Raw genomic sequence first — 17,550 nt, forward strand, 5'->3', positions numbered from 1 at the left:
ATTAAAACATTACCTTAAGGCCCACAATTGTAAAATTAGGAAAAGAGTAAGCTATCTTTGACGCACTACATAACAGTCAGATGTAGAAAAGCTGTATTCAAATAACTCATTTGCATTAGTGGGTTGCTTCTATTCTAACTGAATTTTGTAGAGCTTTCTAAACAAGAATGCTGGTGCAGAATTCTGATGGAAATCTGACATTTGTTAAATCCACAAAAGATTATTTTAGAAAGTAACAATAACCAGTATTCATACAGAAAAAAAAAAAAAAAGGAATTTTAATTAACAAAATGTGTATCTATTTTATTTTGTTTCTGAAACAAAAGGAATGGGGCAGAGGGGGGAGAAATAATCAAAGAATTATTGGCTTGACTTACAGGGTTCTGAGAACCCAGAGTTCCTGACAGATCTCTAAGTGGGAGGGAGAGTTTCTCATCTCTGTAAAACAGCTTACGTACTACTTAGCTGAAGTTTATGGGAACATAGTTTAATGATCTTATATTTTTTAATGAAAACTGATTTACATTGATTATTTTTAAGTTTATATATAATAAGATTATTTTGTTACTGTTGAATTATGTTAAACAGATGGGCTGTTGTCTTGATTGCTTTTTTCACTTCATCTATTCCTATACTTTCTATGATATAAAACTGTTAGCGTGGTACAGACGCAAGTGTGTGCAGATAATCATGAAATAACATTTCTTATGCATGTCTGTGTGCATGTATTTATATATTCACGTACATACACATGTATGTTCACAGAGGCAGACACACGTGCATATAAGAGCAATTCCAGCTTGGTGGGCAGTTAGCCTGGGCTGAGTACAGAAGGCAAGCTGCCTGTTGGATGTCTGTGAATTGGCCCATGGCTTCAAAGTGGGGAAACCATGGACCTCGGAAGTTTTCTTAGGTTATATGTACATCTAGAAGGTAGAGTGTGTTAGTAATTCCTTGGAAGGCTGCAGTGATGTTTTTGACAGAGCCAACTGTGGAGTAAGAGAGCTCTGCATGCAGGGTGGTTTGGCAAGGCAGGAGCATGCTGCCAGTGCCTGCATCTGGCCAGACCATACGTACCACCAGCCACACACACACCCAAGAAGTGGTGGAGGCTTGACACAGGATGATCTGCAAAGTGTGAAAGGTTTCTGAGAGTTTCAGGTTACTCACAGCAATGAAAACTTTATGTACAGTCTTTTGAATCATATTTGAACTCATTAATACAATAATAACGTGGCTAATTTGCAGCTTTCAGACAGCTTACTTCTTTTCTAAGTTATCTGTAACAGAGTGATTGCAAGCCAAATAAGTTGTTTGGCAAGTAACCATTGTATTTCGTACCTGCAGTCAAATTTGTGCCTAGTGGTTTGACATCTCCAGTAGTGTCATATCTGAGAGAAATAAGTTTCCTCTGAGCAGCATTAAAGCACATGGGCTTGCTCACTGGCATTCAGTGCAGCTGGCACCAAATTATGCAAAGCCATACTGTGCAACTCTCTCACCATCCAGAACACCATTTTGGAAGTGATTTCTGCCCAGTGTAACTACTGAACCAGGGCTTTATTGGAAGAGCATCGGTAGTTCAGGCTGATACCTTGTGAGAGACTTCTTACAGTGTAGCAGTAAGTGATCAAGTGCCAGTGCCTCACATTGTGCCTCGGTACAGCACTTACTCACGCAGATCCAGCTGTAGATTACCAGAACAATAACAAGTGAAAGAAAAAAAAAGTGTTTTTCATCAGCAGTGGGATTTTGGGATTCATGTGACTATATGATCATGGCTGAAGAGACACTGCTCTGACTCAAACACCATGGAAATGAGAGCAGTGTAATGACAACAGCACACGTTCCCCAGCAGAAAAGACAAACAGTGTGAAGTATTATAAAATAAAGCTAAAATTTGTGATTTTTTTCAGTTAAACATGACATCAGTAGATAAAAAATATATATTTATCTGCTCTTTTAGGTCTGATAGGAGTGCCATTTTCATTGTTCTTGCTGGATGGTGCAGAAAACCGGCTCAGCTTCCAGCACTGTCTTTGGGTTCCAATTAAGGTGTTTTTTCTTAGTGAATTGAACACCAGGAGACGTGCAGGCGTTTGGAAGGAGTGTGCTTTGCAGGTGGATGTAGTGTGTCCCTGCAGGGCTTTACGCAGCACAGCTGTGTGTCTGTTCTGCATTGTAGTAATGCAGAGGGATGTGGGGTGGGATATTTCCAACAGGTTTTGGCTGCAGTGTCAAGAAAAACAGGTAACATATAGGTACAGAACTTTGCAAAATAATCCCTGCTTAATGTACATTAACCTTTTATAGGTTCTACCAAAATTAGTTTACTGACTTTGCAAGATAAATGTCCCCTTCCACTGCTGACATTTAGACTCAGCAAAGCTTTTACCACTCAATGATAATGTAATAGTCTCATGGCAGACATCTGACCAGACCTGCATTTTAGCAGCAGTCTCAGCTCTAGATGTTGCAGAGACAGGGGTCAGTGGGTGGCAGATATATACCTTGCTTTCCCCCCGTTTTCTTTTTTCATTTTCACCTATCATTGGCAAAACACATTTAATCTCAGTAATTTTATTTTGTCCTGGAAAAAACAAAAGCACAGAGATAACAGGGTGCTTTTCTACAGTATCTCTTGTTAGGTAATGCCAGCAGATTGCTGCATCAACACAGTGCATTCATTACCTCTGCACGTTCCTTGTTGCAGTACACTGTGCTCCCAAACTGTTCAAGCACAGCTTTTCCGCACTGCTTTGGTTACTTAGGTGCTGAAGGCTGAATTACAGACAGAAACAAATCATGTTTCATGAAGTTCCAGTTTCAGAAATAAATTACACTGACCTCATGTAGGACATTTTGAGAACCTTCTGTGGAGTACATAGGCAGTGGAAATAATATTTGAGAGTTTATGTGAATATCTGCAGCTTGTTTCTAAGCTGGTGGGTTTCATTATAAAGAGGGTTATTCTGTGCGGATTTTCTGTCTCAGAGAAAAAAAAAGGTGGATTGAGATCTAAGTAAAGAGCAGATAGCCTCTATGCATGATTTATCATGATTTTTTTTAACAGCTTAATATTGTTTTCTGTGGGGTTCTTTCTCAAAAAAATGGGAAAACAAACTTTTTTTAAAAAAAACCTTAAAAGAGCATGTACATTTTTATTTCCACACTCTTTATTTCTCACTCTGATGAAGTATCATAAAGTGTTTTCCTGAGTACTCAAACACCTTGTGGTTTGTAGGTTGCCTTGTGATCAGGAAGGTGTGAAATTACTTCAGTCAAAATAGAAATACTTAGCTGTGTAAAGGCTTTCTACTCCACTGCTGACCTTCCAGCTACCTGTGAGCTCGCTGTGCCGCGTTACTGCATGCTGGGCCATTAGCAGCTCCCTCTGCAATTTAGAAAAAGTCTGATTTATTTTGTTTTGGGGGTCTTATGGTAAACATCAGAGGGGAAACCTAAAAATGTTATTTAAATAAGCACAGTCAGCTTTCAAGCATAACTAATATTAGTATTAAAGCAAGAGAGAGATTTAGTTTTCCTGATTCCATTTATGCTCATTAAGGCACAATACAGAATTGTCCAACTGCAGGACAAGCAATCCTACTTCACTGTTTAAGAAATGAAAACTGATATCTCCATGAAAGCATCCTGTTTCTAGGGAAAAAAAAAATGTTACTACTTCTCCTTTCACCTTGTTAAAATTACTAGATTTTATTCTCAGAAATTGAAATCTGTGTTTTGGAAGAGACATGAAAGCTGTTTCTTTCAGCTCTTCACATCTGTATGTGATCTGAAAACGTGCAAGGCTTTCAAATGATCCTTTCTAGGGCCGAATTACTTACAGGTAGACTTCTACTGGCACTGTGGAAGTCCACTGTTCAGGCAGAGGGAACAGTAGGAGCACTTTTCTGGCACTGGGTACCAGCAAATGAGTCCAGAAGTGGGTACACAAAACAAGCAGCACTAATAGAACACTGTTTTGCTGATATAACCACACTTGCAGTAACAACTAGGGAATTCTCCCAGAACAGCTGTGTCAGTCAGCAAAGCTATTTTGGTAGAAATCTGTACTGTGGACCTAGCTTGATACTTAGGGTGGAGTTGACCTTCCAGTAGCAAATGCCAGAAGAAGCAGAATGGAAAAATTTGCCTTTACCGCTTCAGCAGAGGGAAAAATGTGGCTGCTTGATATGGAACACTAAGAAAATGCAAAATGTATTGACTTTTTAAAAATGCAATTTTGACTTGTATTTTGATTGCTGAGGATATGATGTAAGAGTGGCCATGCTATCATGAAATGTCTAGTAGAATAGGAGACCACCAGTGGTCCATGCTGCAGGAGTCGGCCCGTGGACAGGGAACTGAGGCCTGGGAATACACAGGGATTAGAATGGCTTTCATGATCGTATTAGTTACGATCAAGAAAATGCTAAGGCAAACCCAGCAATTTTTGTATTTTGGGAAGCAGTAAAAACTGCCATTATCTTGTCAAGGACCTGTAGCTTCCTAGAGCCTACCTTGTTCTTGTGCATGGCTGGACCTGCCACATTCCCCTCTGTGGGCATGAGGATGTCTGTACAGTTCTCACATTTATCAAATTACAGTGAGAAACAACTTGTTAGTACATCCGATAACACTGTTATACTCTGACTGGGCAGCGCTTATAATGATCTTGAAGTATTGCTTAAATAAAAAATCTGGAGAACTGTGAATCCTCCAAGTTAATACCAGTACTAATTTTTCCATTTATTTATTTATTTATTCCTAGAATTAGATAAAGGCTGTGTTTTCAACATTTTTTTTTTCCTTTTGGAGGGGAAGATAATTCAACTAACTCTTTTTTGGAGCCCAGTGATGATATATATCAGTTTTGCCTTTCTGAAATGCATTGGCTGTCTCTGCTCCATGAAGGCTGGAGGATGTGAAGATAGACCAAAACTCACTTACATAAAACTTGGCTCTGATTGCATCTCACAGGGACGTGTGGGGGCTGTCCCTTACATTTTAAGGAGTAGCCGCTCACCCTTCTTTTAGATGACATGTTATACAACAAGTTTTTGCAATTGTTGATGTCTTTGGAAAGAGATTAAAGCTTTTCAATTATGAATGTAATATCTTATACCTAACAGCTGATGGGCACAGTGCAAGTTAAAGATGATTAAGATATACAGAAGGGTAGGCAGCTGCACTGTCTTTTCTGAAGACAACTATGATTAAAGCAAACAAGTCAGCGGTCAGTGATTGACATGGTATGAAGAAAGGGGCAAAAACTCATTCCCAGTCCCATTCTCAGAACACCTTCTTAACTGCAGGTTTAAGGAGATGGTAAGAAACTTTTCGTCACTTTTTCATAGTGTCAGAAGCAGGGAATTCTCTTAAAAATGTGCACAGGACTTTATGACACCATATGTATTCTTTTTTTCTTGCATTTGGGAGCCAGAGTAGGCAATAATAAAAGATCTTTCACACAAATAATGTTGTATTTCTCACATCTAGAAAATTATAACATCCGGGATCAATACATAGAAGTAGCAATGGGGGGAAAAAAAAACAAAAAACTTTTTTTTTTTTTTTGAGCAAAAAAGTGTTTTCATGAAGGAATCGTCAAATCATTGTTTTTCCTAAGTGTCTCCATTTAAAGTCTAATAATTTGTGTTTAATTGGAGCACATTTGCTGAAATAAACCCAGTGACAGTCTAAATACTGGAAAAGGTGAAGAATATATTGTTTCCATTATTATTTTTCCTGATTGGTTGTATGTTTTTAGACCAGGCCCTGAAGATCTAGAGCCACAAATTCATGTTATGTGATTTTTTTTTTAGTAATTTTCAGGGAATACAACTACTAAGCAATTGCTTTCCTGGTTCTGTAGATTAGAAACCAAAATAGTTGATGGTATGTCAAAGCCTACAAATAGAATTGCTTCAGGATAGTACGTACATTTATAGCAGATGCTTGACCTTGTTCTGCTTGACCTGGATTCACTGTTCTTTCAACAAATTATCGGAAATTTTAAAAAATACCTGGAAATCTCATGCTTTGTCATGATATCTAGCACTTAAATTGCTAGAGTTTGGATGCAGTTCCTTTAAGGGGGCTCTTATTCATTTGTAACTGGTGACAGAAAACAGTAAGTAGCAGTTAAAATGATTCTGGAACATTTAAAGCGATTGTCTTGGTAGAAAATGATTTATATATTATAACACTATATAAATATATAAAATATTACACATTTTATTACACATGGCAAGGGAACATGGGCTCTCCTAGTTCTATGCATGGCCTTGAGGCCACATTTGAATTCCCACTGAGACCACTCACTGCCAACGGAGCAGCCTGGAAGCAGTGTGCATCCCTTCCTCAAATGAAGTCAGGAATGGTTGTTCAGATGTATCAAACCACAAGAACTGACTTTTCTGCCATGTCTGACAGGGATGAAGGTGTTGAAGGAAGTTGTCTGCTGTTGTTTTCATAGATTTTCTTTCTTGATTTCATAGATTTTCTTGACTTTCTTGTTTTCATAGATTTTCTTGACTTTACAGTCAAGACTTTAAAAATATCTTTTGTAATTACTTCTACGTGTTTTATTATTTTTGCCAATTATGTGATAACTGTATATTAGAGATCATTGTTATTATCATTATCATCATAATCATTATCTAATTTAGAGATGTTTGCTTCACAGTATTTTAGTAACTCACCAACTTATGTAGGGTCACCAATTAAATGTTCCATTCAGAATACGCCTGAGTGAAACATCTAGCCCAGGCAGTTTGCCCTGGCCAAATTTGTTGCTACTGGAGAGGAAGAGAGGATTCATCTTATCCCCAAATAAGTGCTTGAAACACTTTGTGTTAGGAATACTTGATTCCAGTTTTCTTGACATGAAAATATTGCATGTGTTGTAAAAATAGCTGTTACTGCTGTTCACAAAAAACTCATTTTTCTCCTGTAGATTGAGTGGTCGTGAGTTCTATTACTGAGTGCTGAACTTCTGATCAGTTTTTGTTCCCTAGCAGAGCACAGGAACAATCTGAGGATTGTCCATGCTCTTTTGTTATTATCCAGGCACAAGTGGTGTTCTTCAAGCACAATTCAGTGAAGTATTCTGCAGGTGTGACTGCATTTATTTTATTTGTGAAGAGTTCCAATCGGCATCAAATTGTGCAGTTTGTTAGATCAAACTGAATATCCTTTACTGTTACCTGGGGGGAGTTAAAGCTTTTTTATAAGAAAACTGTGGGGAAAAAAAATGTGTTTATTACCACTTGTAACATCAGTAACAAAACAGCCATGTGCAGGGTTTGGTCCTGCTTTTGCACTGTCATGAACTAGAGGGGGGAAGAAGTTACTGATGCTGCCGAAGACTAGAGCTGTTTTTCATGATATCCAGTGCTTTAGTTTCTTACTGCTTTGTAGCTATGAGCAAATTCTGTGAATGCAGAAAATATATCCCTGTATTAATAAAGAAATGTTAGAAGTGGAGGAGCAGTGGGACCTGGCTGTGGCTCACAGAGCTGATGGCCACGGGCTGCTGGGCCATTTGCAAGACAGGAGGCAATGAGCACCAGGCAGCACTGCTGTGCCGTGCGGTGCCGGAGCACCGGCACAGGTTTCCCGGAGGCTCTAGGATCTCCTCCTTGGGGATTTTCAGAAGCCGCCTGGCCACGGGTGCCTGCTGGAGCAGGGGTGGGCCAGAGGGGCACAGGCTCAGGCGGACGTAGGATGGCCAGCCTCCGCCTCTCCGTGACTGATCCCCTCCCAGCTCACAGAGCCGGCGGCGGAGCAGGCCACCTGCAGCAGGTGTGCCAGCGCCCAGCGGCCCCTTCAGCGCTCGGCCGGCCCCCGCCGCTCTCTCCCTCCCTTCCCTCTCCGACTCGGCGCAGCTAGGGCTGGAGTCGGGGCCGGGGTTGGGGCTGGGGCGGGGAGAAACAAAGTTTGCGGGCGGTGCCTGCGGGACGCCGCTCTCGCTGCCTCCCGCCCGCCGGGCACCGCGCTCCGCCGCTGCCTGAGGCGCGCCGGGCGTTGCTCCCGCCGGCCGCCCTCACGCCACGGCCGCCGGCCCGCCCCCGCCTACTCACGCCGAGCGGCGGCCCCGCTGCCCGACAGCCGCGGAGGCGGCGGGGCAGAGCGGAGCTCCGCGGCGCGCAGCCCGCCCAGCGCTCCCAGGCGCGGCCCCGCCGCCGCCCGCCCGCCGCCAAGACGCCGCGCTTCTTGTACCGCGCCAAGGGCGGGTGCCGCTCGGCCAAGATGGGCCGGCAGACGGCGGCCGGCGGGCGCAGCATGCAGCGGTCGCAGAGCCGGAGCAGCCTCTCCGCCTCCTTCGAGGCGCTGGCGGTGTACTTCCCCTGCATGAACTCGCTGGAGGAGGAGGACGGAGGTGAGGGGAGCTCCGGGGCGCGCGGGGCCGGTGGGCTCCGGACGGTCACCGTGCCGGCGGCTGGAGAGGGGAAAAGGAGCGCGGGGGGTGCCGAGCATCAGCTTGGGCATGAAGTTACTGACCAGGCGCTAGTTACATAGAAAGGGGGAAGAGGGCTCGTGTAGTTTGCGTTTTTTTCGTGGTGAAAAGAAACGGCGCTGTCCTCACGGGCAGTTCTCTGGGACTGTGTGGGCTCGTTCGGGCGTCCCCTGTCAAAGTACACTGGCCGTGTAAGTGCTCCTTGGCGGTGGCTGCACACCGTGCAGCTCACACGAATCCTCTCTCCGTAAAGCCAAGTCCTTCAGTGGAGCGCTGCTCCCGTCCCGGGGGTTTGCTGTGGGACCAGGACTTCACAGAACAAGGAGGAGAAATGGGATGGGTTCTGTGTGTAACCGGGGGCCGGGGGGGAGTCCGAGCCATTCGGAAACCTGTAGGGTTACAAGTTACCGTTAGGAACGTTGTAACAGAGATGTATCTGTACTGAGGAGTAACACCAAACTCTCCCTGGGACTCAACTTGTGTTTTGTAAAGAAAACCACGTGGTGGGTCAGGTAGCTACATGTAGAAGCAAGAGTCTTCCTAGTGTTTGTCAGAAATAATTCAAGATTTTTTAATTCCATTAAGAATAATTGTATACATTGCACCTTGGTTAGGTTTAGCAATATCAAATTAAGATACTGTATTTGTGTGATGCTACTAGGCATCCATCAGGTATGGGTGTATGACTGTATTTCAGACACCCGCACAGCATTGTGTCACCTTCCACATTTGTGGCCAAGCAGTGGCAAAGCTTTGTCCCCACACTTCTCGTGTCTCCACTGATCTTTCCATTGCAGCAGCCCCCACATTCTCATCACAGAGCATCTCTCTCTCCTGATGCAGATGCTGAAGTCGATCCCTTGCCTGTCTCTGAGCTGCTGCTCAGGACATGTCAGGTTGGCTCCTTCTGTAGAAAGAGGGAGCTGCTCCCTGGGGCAAAACGTCCTTCTGTGCTTCATCTATTCTCTGCTGTAAACAGGGAAGCAGACTGCAAAAAATTGTCATTAGGCTGCAGGAAAGGATGCGGAGGGCATTTTGCTTGATCTTCTGACGTGCTAATAAACTCTGCAGCTCAAAACACACATATTTAAAGGACTGATAGTATCATAAATGATACTAAACATACTTAGGTGTTCTTTCAAGATATTCTTCTGTCCATTCCAGAATTGTTGTCTTTTCAGTCCCGATTGTACAATAATTGCATCAGTCCTGTGCAGACTCACAGTACTGATTTATTTTGTTCCGGCCTGTTTTCTTTACTTCTCTAGAAAAAGACTTTATTGCTCAATTGAGATTGTTGCAGTCTTAAACTGTTCACTGGTCTGAAGAAATTTGAACTTAATGAAAATCAGTAGGGAATATCTGATAATTTAATGATAATTCAACTGCATTTCTTTTTTAGTTAGTGCTGGCAAGTTTTTTAAGCAAGTGACAAGAGTTTACATACTGATTTTTTTACATGTTATGTTGATCTATGTTATATGATCCTATACGGCTGTTGGGTACGCTTCAAAAAGGAATTTGTGTAATGCAAATGAAAACTAGAGACACAAGTACTGTGTTATTCCTATGCAGTTGAATTTCTTCAGACATCCAGGTAACAGAGGCATGGCAGGCACAGCAGCTGAGCTTCTTTTCCTAGTGCCTCTCTGAGACTATCGAGAAAAAAATGCCATGGGATTGTTTTATTGCAAGTCACCCCTGCCCTCAAGTTGGATTTTTTTTCTTCAGAGTGCTTTTATGCAATTGTATGTCTGTGCCTCTGTCCATTAATTGGAGTGGTACGTGCACTCACGTGTTCATGCACTTAATGCTCTTTTACAGTTTGATCTGCAGAAGCAAAGTGTTAAACCCACTTCATAAGTTACACAACCTCAAGAACTAGTTATTTCTGTGAATGACCCTCAAGAAGTAGTTATTTCCATGTATGATGGATAGGTTAAAAAAGGCAACCTGCAGTGGGAGTGCTTTTACATTTTCTACTCGATCACACTTCTAATACAAATAGAGAATCATATCTTTTGGGGCTCTTATTTGTGGTACTCCCTTAAAGACTACTGTTCATTGACTGCTGAAATGAGCACACTGGCCCATGGGCATAAGTTTGGGCATGGAAGGAAATGCGTAATTTCAAATTTGGAAGTCACTGAAACTCAACAGAGGTATTAATAGGAAGAAATTTAGAAGCCATTTTTAGAACACCGTGAACAAGAAGGTACATTTGAGTGTCAGCTGATTAAAGAAGCCTTGGCATCCCAGTTGCACTGTGCTGAAGAAGCTGTGGCAAAGCTGTAGTTCTCCAGCCCTGAGATGGGCACCAACTTGCCATGAGTCAGCCAGGCTTACAGTCTAGGGAGCTGAAACTCTGCATTTCCAACCTGATGATCGGTAACATGAGTCCTTCAAGTTTGTCCCTGTTTTTTTAAAATTTCTAAATGAGTTTATTATTCTTACCTGTGTGTAGCAAACAGCATCGAAAAAATCTTCATCATTGATTTACTTCTGCTTGTGCACACCCAGAATTATTGCTTCATATGGTACCAGTGCAAATTTAGTCTTTTACCAAAGTGTCAAGGTGTACACAGCATGTCACTTGCATGCCTTGGTAGCTTCATTTGTGATAAAGGGTACAGCCTGTATTGCAGAATAAGAATTGGCATCCAGTGGTGCTTGGAAAGGATTTACATATGGGATGTGGTGAAGGGAGGTGTTGGGTGCAGAGGGCAAATTCCAAAGCAGCTCTTGAAGCATCTTGAGCGTCACATTTGGTCTCTCAATCCCTGCTCTGTTGAGATTAAAGGAAATTGTCAGTAAATAACTTGGGAGTTTCTACTGTAATGTTTGTGACATCCTTTTAGATGTCCATGTAGATGTAGTGCCAAGTTTTATGCACATAACAAGTTGGAAAGCAGTGGATTTGAGCTTACCAAACTTTCCTATGCTTGATTGGATAATGTGCTTGAGCAAGTGAATTCTTTTGGGTAAGAAAGACAGGTATCCTACACGGAGAAACAAAAGCAAAGGCTCTGTTTGCGTGTGGTCAGTAGAAAGCCTGTGTCTGTTTTTATGAGTGGGACTGCTAACTTGGTACTTCCTCACATTACACCACGTCTATTGTTTGCTGTAATAAATTTGTGCCGCAGTTTCCTTTTTGTACTCTATTTACATTCACTTCTGCCTGGCATTTACTCTGGGGTGATGGAGTATGCTGTTAAATGGCAGGTTGTCAGGAGTGCAGGTATGGAACAGCTGCTCATAGCAAGACCTGTGTGTAGAAATACACCCCTCCAAGAGGGATTATATTTCAATTTCATATTTTTGCCAAAGCACTGTGTTTTTGAGTGGTATTGGAGCTGTGAGATTCAAGGGGAAAGTCAAATGTTTTGCAGGTGTTGAAGACAATTCAAGAGATAATTTACAATAATTTAAAACACAAATTAATTCAGAAAAAAAAAAACTGGAAAGAATTTTGGTATCCCAATATGTTAGAAAAACAAAAGGCAATTGAGAAAAAAAGCCACAGAATGTTCTTCAGCCCAAGACAGTCATGCCAAAAATAGCAAGAATGAGTTGTGTTAGCTGAGGAGAAGATACATTGCTGTTCTGCATAATGATGTCTACTATAAGAGATAACATGAATGTTGCTAGAGGGGTTCAGTGGGAACTGAAACACATTATATGCTGTTGTTTCCAGCTGGCAACTATCTGGAAAACTTGCTAGAATTCAACTTGCTTGAACTGTTCAATCCCACGTAGATGCAAGCAGGAATGTTGCCATTGATGCTGGTTAGTGAATGATCAAGACTTCTTTAAATGTACACTTAACTGTGTGGTTGAGCACTGTTATTGGTTTCAGTGGCATGACTCGCAGATTAATCATCTGCTCACTTGTAGAGCTGGAATAAAGCTGTGCAGTTCCTGGGTTCTGTTCTGTGGTTAGGCCACACTGTCCCTCCGGAGGTCCCAGTAGACAATAACAAGCAGACAATAATTTAACCAGAAATAGAAAATGGGGGAAGTAGTAACAATAAATTCATTAACGTGGTAATTATTAAAGTGAAGAGAATCCTGCACATGAAGTAGTTATGCTTTAAAATTATCCTCTTAGAAGGAATAAAGTAGTAGCAAGAATATCAGGCAGTGACGAAAATGAGAATAACTGCATCTTCTTGGGGGAATTGGCCTACTTTTTGGCCTTGCTGGTAAAGATAACCTTGTTTATATGCAGTGTGCATAGGCAGATTGAAAGTGGAAGATGAAGGAAAGGTGCACTGCCTTACAGAGGGGCTGTAAAAGGCAGAGCTTTAAGGACCGTAGGCTTGATTGATGCTAACAGACCAGAGACTGTTTACTGCCTATCTCCTGGCTCATTTGGAGGATAAATCGGTATGACATCAAAGTTTATGTCCGGTAGTTTTTTTCATGTTTGCTGCTCGAGCACTGCACCAGGTCTGCCTCTCCATCCATGCTGTGGGACTGGGGTCTCCCATCCGTCCCACTATTCTGGCTGACTCTAGGGCAGAGGCAGCACAGAAGTCATTTCCAGCAATTTCTGTTAGCCTTTTTTCAGACCAAGGTGGTTTTACCAGGTACTGTGCTGATGAATGATGTAAATACTGAGGTGGATAAGACCTTTTAAATAAGAAGCATAGAAATATATATATTGTTGTGAGCAAAGTAAAGAAAGTGGCTGGAAAAAAACACATGGAATCTGGGAACTGGTTGGAAAAACTACAGAGAAAACTAGAATAGATTGCAGAAGGATTAATGTTTGAAGTACAACCTGACCATATGATGGATATGTCCAGCAGAATTTTAATGCTGTATTTCTTCTACATTTGTTGCGTTTCTCTTCCGAGCTTTGGTTACTCAACAGCATCTACCTGAACAGCTGACAGATGGCTCAGGCATGGCTGCAGCAGCAGCCACAAAACTACAGTGTACAGCAGGTCTCATCCCTGGTGGTACTTCCATCAACCTGAAAAAGCCTTCTGATTGCATCTACATGCTGTAATTGCCATTTCTCAGTGGCAAGATCAACAGCGCAGTCAGAGCAGTGCCACGCTGGGTTGCCACCTTTTCAATTCTGGAGCTAAATGTTTAACAGCAGTAGTTTGGAAATGGGTCATTACAGTGTGAAATGTCAGAGTTCTGGGAACTCTGGTTATTTAAATAATGATATTTGCATGGTACCATTGCCCATCTTAGACAAAGCTAGGAGAAAGATCTGTTTCCAATTTGTGTAATCTCAGTAGCCATCCAACTACTTGGCATCATCTATCTCATTAAGTCCTAATAGAACATGTTGAATTGTTTCAGCACGCTTGGTACATCATTCAAAAATGCTGCACAGATCCTTCTGATAATGGATGTAATGACTCTTGCTATACTAAGAATAAATAGGATTGAGTTAAAGAATGGCATTACTAGTATTACTACATATTTAGAAAATATCTCTGAATTCATATAAAATAAAAATTAAGAAGCTTTTCTAAGCTTCTCATTATAGAAACACTGTTTCAGAAGTTGTAATCTGCTCTTGGCACTACATGGAGTAACTGTTCGCAGTGAGCGCCCAAGAATGTTCATCATCCAGGAAACTGCATGTGCATGTAAACATAATGATGTTGTAACTCAGAACTGCAGTTTTGATGGTTTATTTTTACTCATCCTTTGTCACTGGCAAAATCAAAGGCTGGGTTTAATGATTTCTTGTGGTGAAGTCGTATACCTATGTAGCGATTCCTAATGTAAACGTTATGTAAAATTAGAATGTAATACTACAACATTGCTTGGTCTATTTATTCAGAATTTTAATAGCTTAGGGATGAGGTTGATTTCCCACTGCTTTGCACTTTTTGTAGTCGTGTACATTACTGGACAAGATTTACAGAGCGGATATAAAATGCTACCATTCTGATTTGACACTTCCAGAACACACACAAAGTCAGACCTGGTAGGTTTGAATTGCTAGAACACTCATATCACCTGCCTAAGTGAGGGTACCTAAAATACTGTTCATTCAGGTCACTTGGTACTTGGGGCATCCGAGTTTTCCATTGTCATATCTTTGTGTTTGCTCTTCCAGCAGTTGTAAAGGGCTGTTGGCTCGTGGGTCCTCTGATACACTTGGAAAAGCTGTGGTCCTATCAGAAACAGAGGCAGAAACTTCTGCAACAGTGCTGGACAGGCCTAAGTGGTCATGTACAGTTGTGTTTGTTGTCCTTCTTGGCCATGAAGTAAAAAAACAACCACAATATAACCTTAATAGAGCTGTCCTGACCTCCCTATGAGCCAAATAAGCAATTAAAAAAATGTTAGAAGTATTTTCTTTTATTTGCACATAAAATCAGAAGGTTATATTGTTATCATTTCAAAAGGGCAAGCTTAGTGTTCTGACTGTTCCATTTCAAATGTACTTAGGTAAATATCCATCACACAAAAGTTGAATTGTTATATCTTTTAATGAGATGCATTGATGCGTCATTAATTCAGTTGGAAAGCTGTAAGGAGTGAGTTAGAAGGTAAAAAGATAAAGCCAAAGATTTTTGCACTAGAGAGTGCAGTTTCTGATGTCAGTACAAGGGATATGCAGGGCAAAAAGAAACAGAGGATAAAGCTATCTTTTCTGAAATACTAAGTAAAGTTGGAATGTGTGGAAACAGGAATTTGCTGCTTCAATTTGTACTGTAAAATATATTGCTTTACATTATACTTAAAAACATCTCCTGCCATGTTAAGGTTGCAGTCAAAGTCTGTACTCAGCATCTATAAACCAGAGGAGCCAACCAAGAGTCTGCACACAGTTGGTTTGCTGTTATAAAGCTAAGGCCAAGTAACCAGTAGAGGAATGGAGGTGCCTGAGAGTGGCAGGAGCACCAGCAGTGCCTCCACGCAGCCGGCTCCCTGAGATGGCTCTCAGCGTGTGGTATCTCTTATCAGGGGTAATTCCTGGGTAAGGGAATGGCTGAACAGCAAACCCCCCTGCTGTGGTTCTGTACATGCACAGCCAGGATCTTGAGGAGGAGTACCCAGCACAGGTATTGGAAACAAGCTGAGAGCTGCCAGAGGCAGTTTGGTCATTTTATATGTAGCATGTTCACCACTGATTCTGTATAATAATACAGGGGATACAGGAATTTTAGGAACGTTAAGGTAATTATCACTACGTGGCAAATATGGCTCTTGTTAACACCTCAGTCTTGTAAAAATATTTCAAAAGCTTTTGGGATCGTAAGTGTTGAAAAGCTTAAGCTGATGCCCCATGCAGGCAAAAGCAGTTTTTATTTTCTGATGCTCTAAAACATTTGCTGAAGGGTCACTTAGGACTAGCAGGAGAACGACCATGAACAGAGCAGGAAAATTTAAGTGGCAGAATATGACTTTGAACATTAAAATATGGGAGAAAATAAAGAGTAGGTGCCTGCCCTGCTTTGGAGTCGAGTGTGATGAACTGACTTCACTTTATGTGGCCACAGCAAGCCAGGGGGATCTGACCTGTTCCACACTGAAAATGTGACCAATCTTGCTGTGAAAGGGAAGTAAAATACTGGCAAAGGATGCTGCAACCTGGTCTAAGCTTTTTACCCCATAAACAGCTGAGATTCATGGTGGCTGCTTCTTGAGTCCCGAATATGGGAATTCATCAGGAGTGGAATCCAGAACCTTCTACATCCAGTACTGACCAGAAGCTCAAGCAGCAGTTTTACAGCTGATTATTTCATTCAGTTCTCTCTTTCTTTCACTTTTTCTTAGATACTGTCTTGATTAACCTTAATCTTAATTACCCATGCTTCCATTGTGACCAGAGCCAAGAGGAGGAAACAGAAAGGCACAGGACAAGAGTGAAAAAGCATTTTTTGACTAAAAATGAAAAATTAACAATAGTTCCCAAGAAATTTAAAAGTCTTTTCTGATCAGAGGTTGCAAGGCTTTGTCTTTTAGCAGTTACTTCCTCCCATCCTGTAGGACAGGATTTTCTATAGTACTTTGGGAACATTATGTTCCAGCAGTCTGAGGCTGTTTAAGTCTAGTCTCTGTCAGACTTTGCCCAACTGGCTGCTTCCACTCTGAAGTGCATCCATACTGAGGGCAGCACTGCTTTTGGTTCCTACAGCAGGCCATTGCCATCCCAGTCTGAATTTCTCAGCGTTTTAGAATCAGATATGCACGGGAAGAAGGAGCACAAATCCTCCCTTCTTACAAGTGCAAAAGAAAAGCCCTCTGGTTATGGTTACTCCTGGCACTTTTCTTTGGGCTTCAGAGCTGCTTGCATCATACACCAGGGAGAAACTTCATTGGGATGACTGTAACGGAACAAGCTGGTGGTTAGCACTGCTTTTGAGAAGCAGTAAGATGGGCTCAAATACTTAAATCAAGGTGATGGTGGAATCTGGGTTTCCCATATCCTGCTTAAATTAGTAGATCCTAATTCCATGTTGTCTATTTGGGGTCTGTGGGTGATGCAAGCAAAGAAACCACTCAGCTGTGGTTCCCTGTGGTGCTTAAACAAGAGCTAAATGCCTGCTTCAGTGCAGCCAAGACTGGGGCTGTGCCAGATCAAGAACTGTGTGTGGAAGGGGACTCAACAGCTACCCTGTCCCCTAGTCTTGGGCAGGATCAAGTGTTCTTAAATAGATTTTTTTAACTTGTTCCTAACATGCCCAGAGCAGTTTTCTGGATACTTTCACTCTTGAAAAATGGTCAAAAATGGTCACTTCAGTCTTCCTTCTGACTTTAACTGAAAATACTGAACTAATTTCATCCAGCCTTCTTGCCACAGTGGGAAGTGGCCCCCCAAGCACTGGAGTGTTTCTGAATCCAAAGCTGCCCCATACTCCCTGCAAGTCCTGCAAGGAGATCTCATACCTGATGGAGACCAACACTGCCAGTTGGGATCAGCCAGGGCCAGCAGTGTCCTCTCCCAGCGCTCTGCATCCAGCGCTTGCTGAGAGCGAGCTGAGGCTTTGTGCTTTCCCCCACTGACAACAGTTTTCATCTTTTTCATCTGGCTAGATCCCTACTCACAGAAGGTGATCCGTTCTGCTCACTGCAGATTGCAACTTGCCCTCATTTGATGTGGAAGA

At 42.1% G+C, this 17,550-nt stretch overlaps 1 protein-coding gene across 18 annotated transcripts in view; it reads left to right on the top strand.

Moving 5' to 3' along the window:
• The window catches only part of RIMS2 (regulating synaptic membrane exocytosis 2), a 434,744-nt gene that overhangs the window by 406,918 nt on the left and 10,276 nt on the right, over positions 1 to 17,550 (top strand). Inside the window, exon 1 of one of the 18 annotated variants that reach the window (XM_010709227.3) lies at positions 7,938 to 8,386. The exons of the other annotated variants lie outside the window; for them this stretch is intronic. Coding sequence (XP_010707529.2) covers positions 8,257 to 8,386 — 130 coding nt within the window. The 5' untranslated portion in view covers positions 7,938 to 8,256. Of the gene's footprint in view, positions 1 to 7,937; positions 8,387 to 17,550 lie in introns of those variants that run through there. 18 annotated transcript variants of the gene reach the window in all.

Source organism: Meleagris gallopavo, chromosome 3 (assembly GCF_905368555.1).
Source record: "Meleagris gallopavo chromosome 3, MGAL_WU_HG_1.1, whole genome shotgun sequence".
NCBI lineage: Eukaryota > Metazoa > Chordata > Aves > Galliformes > Phasianidae > Meleagris > Meleagris gallopavo.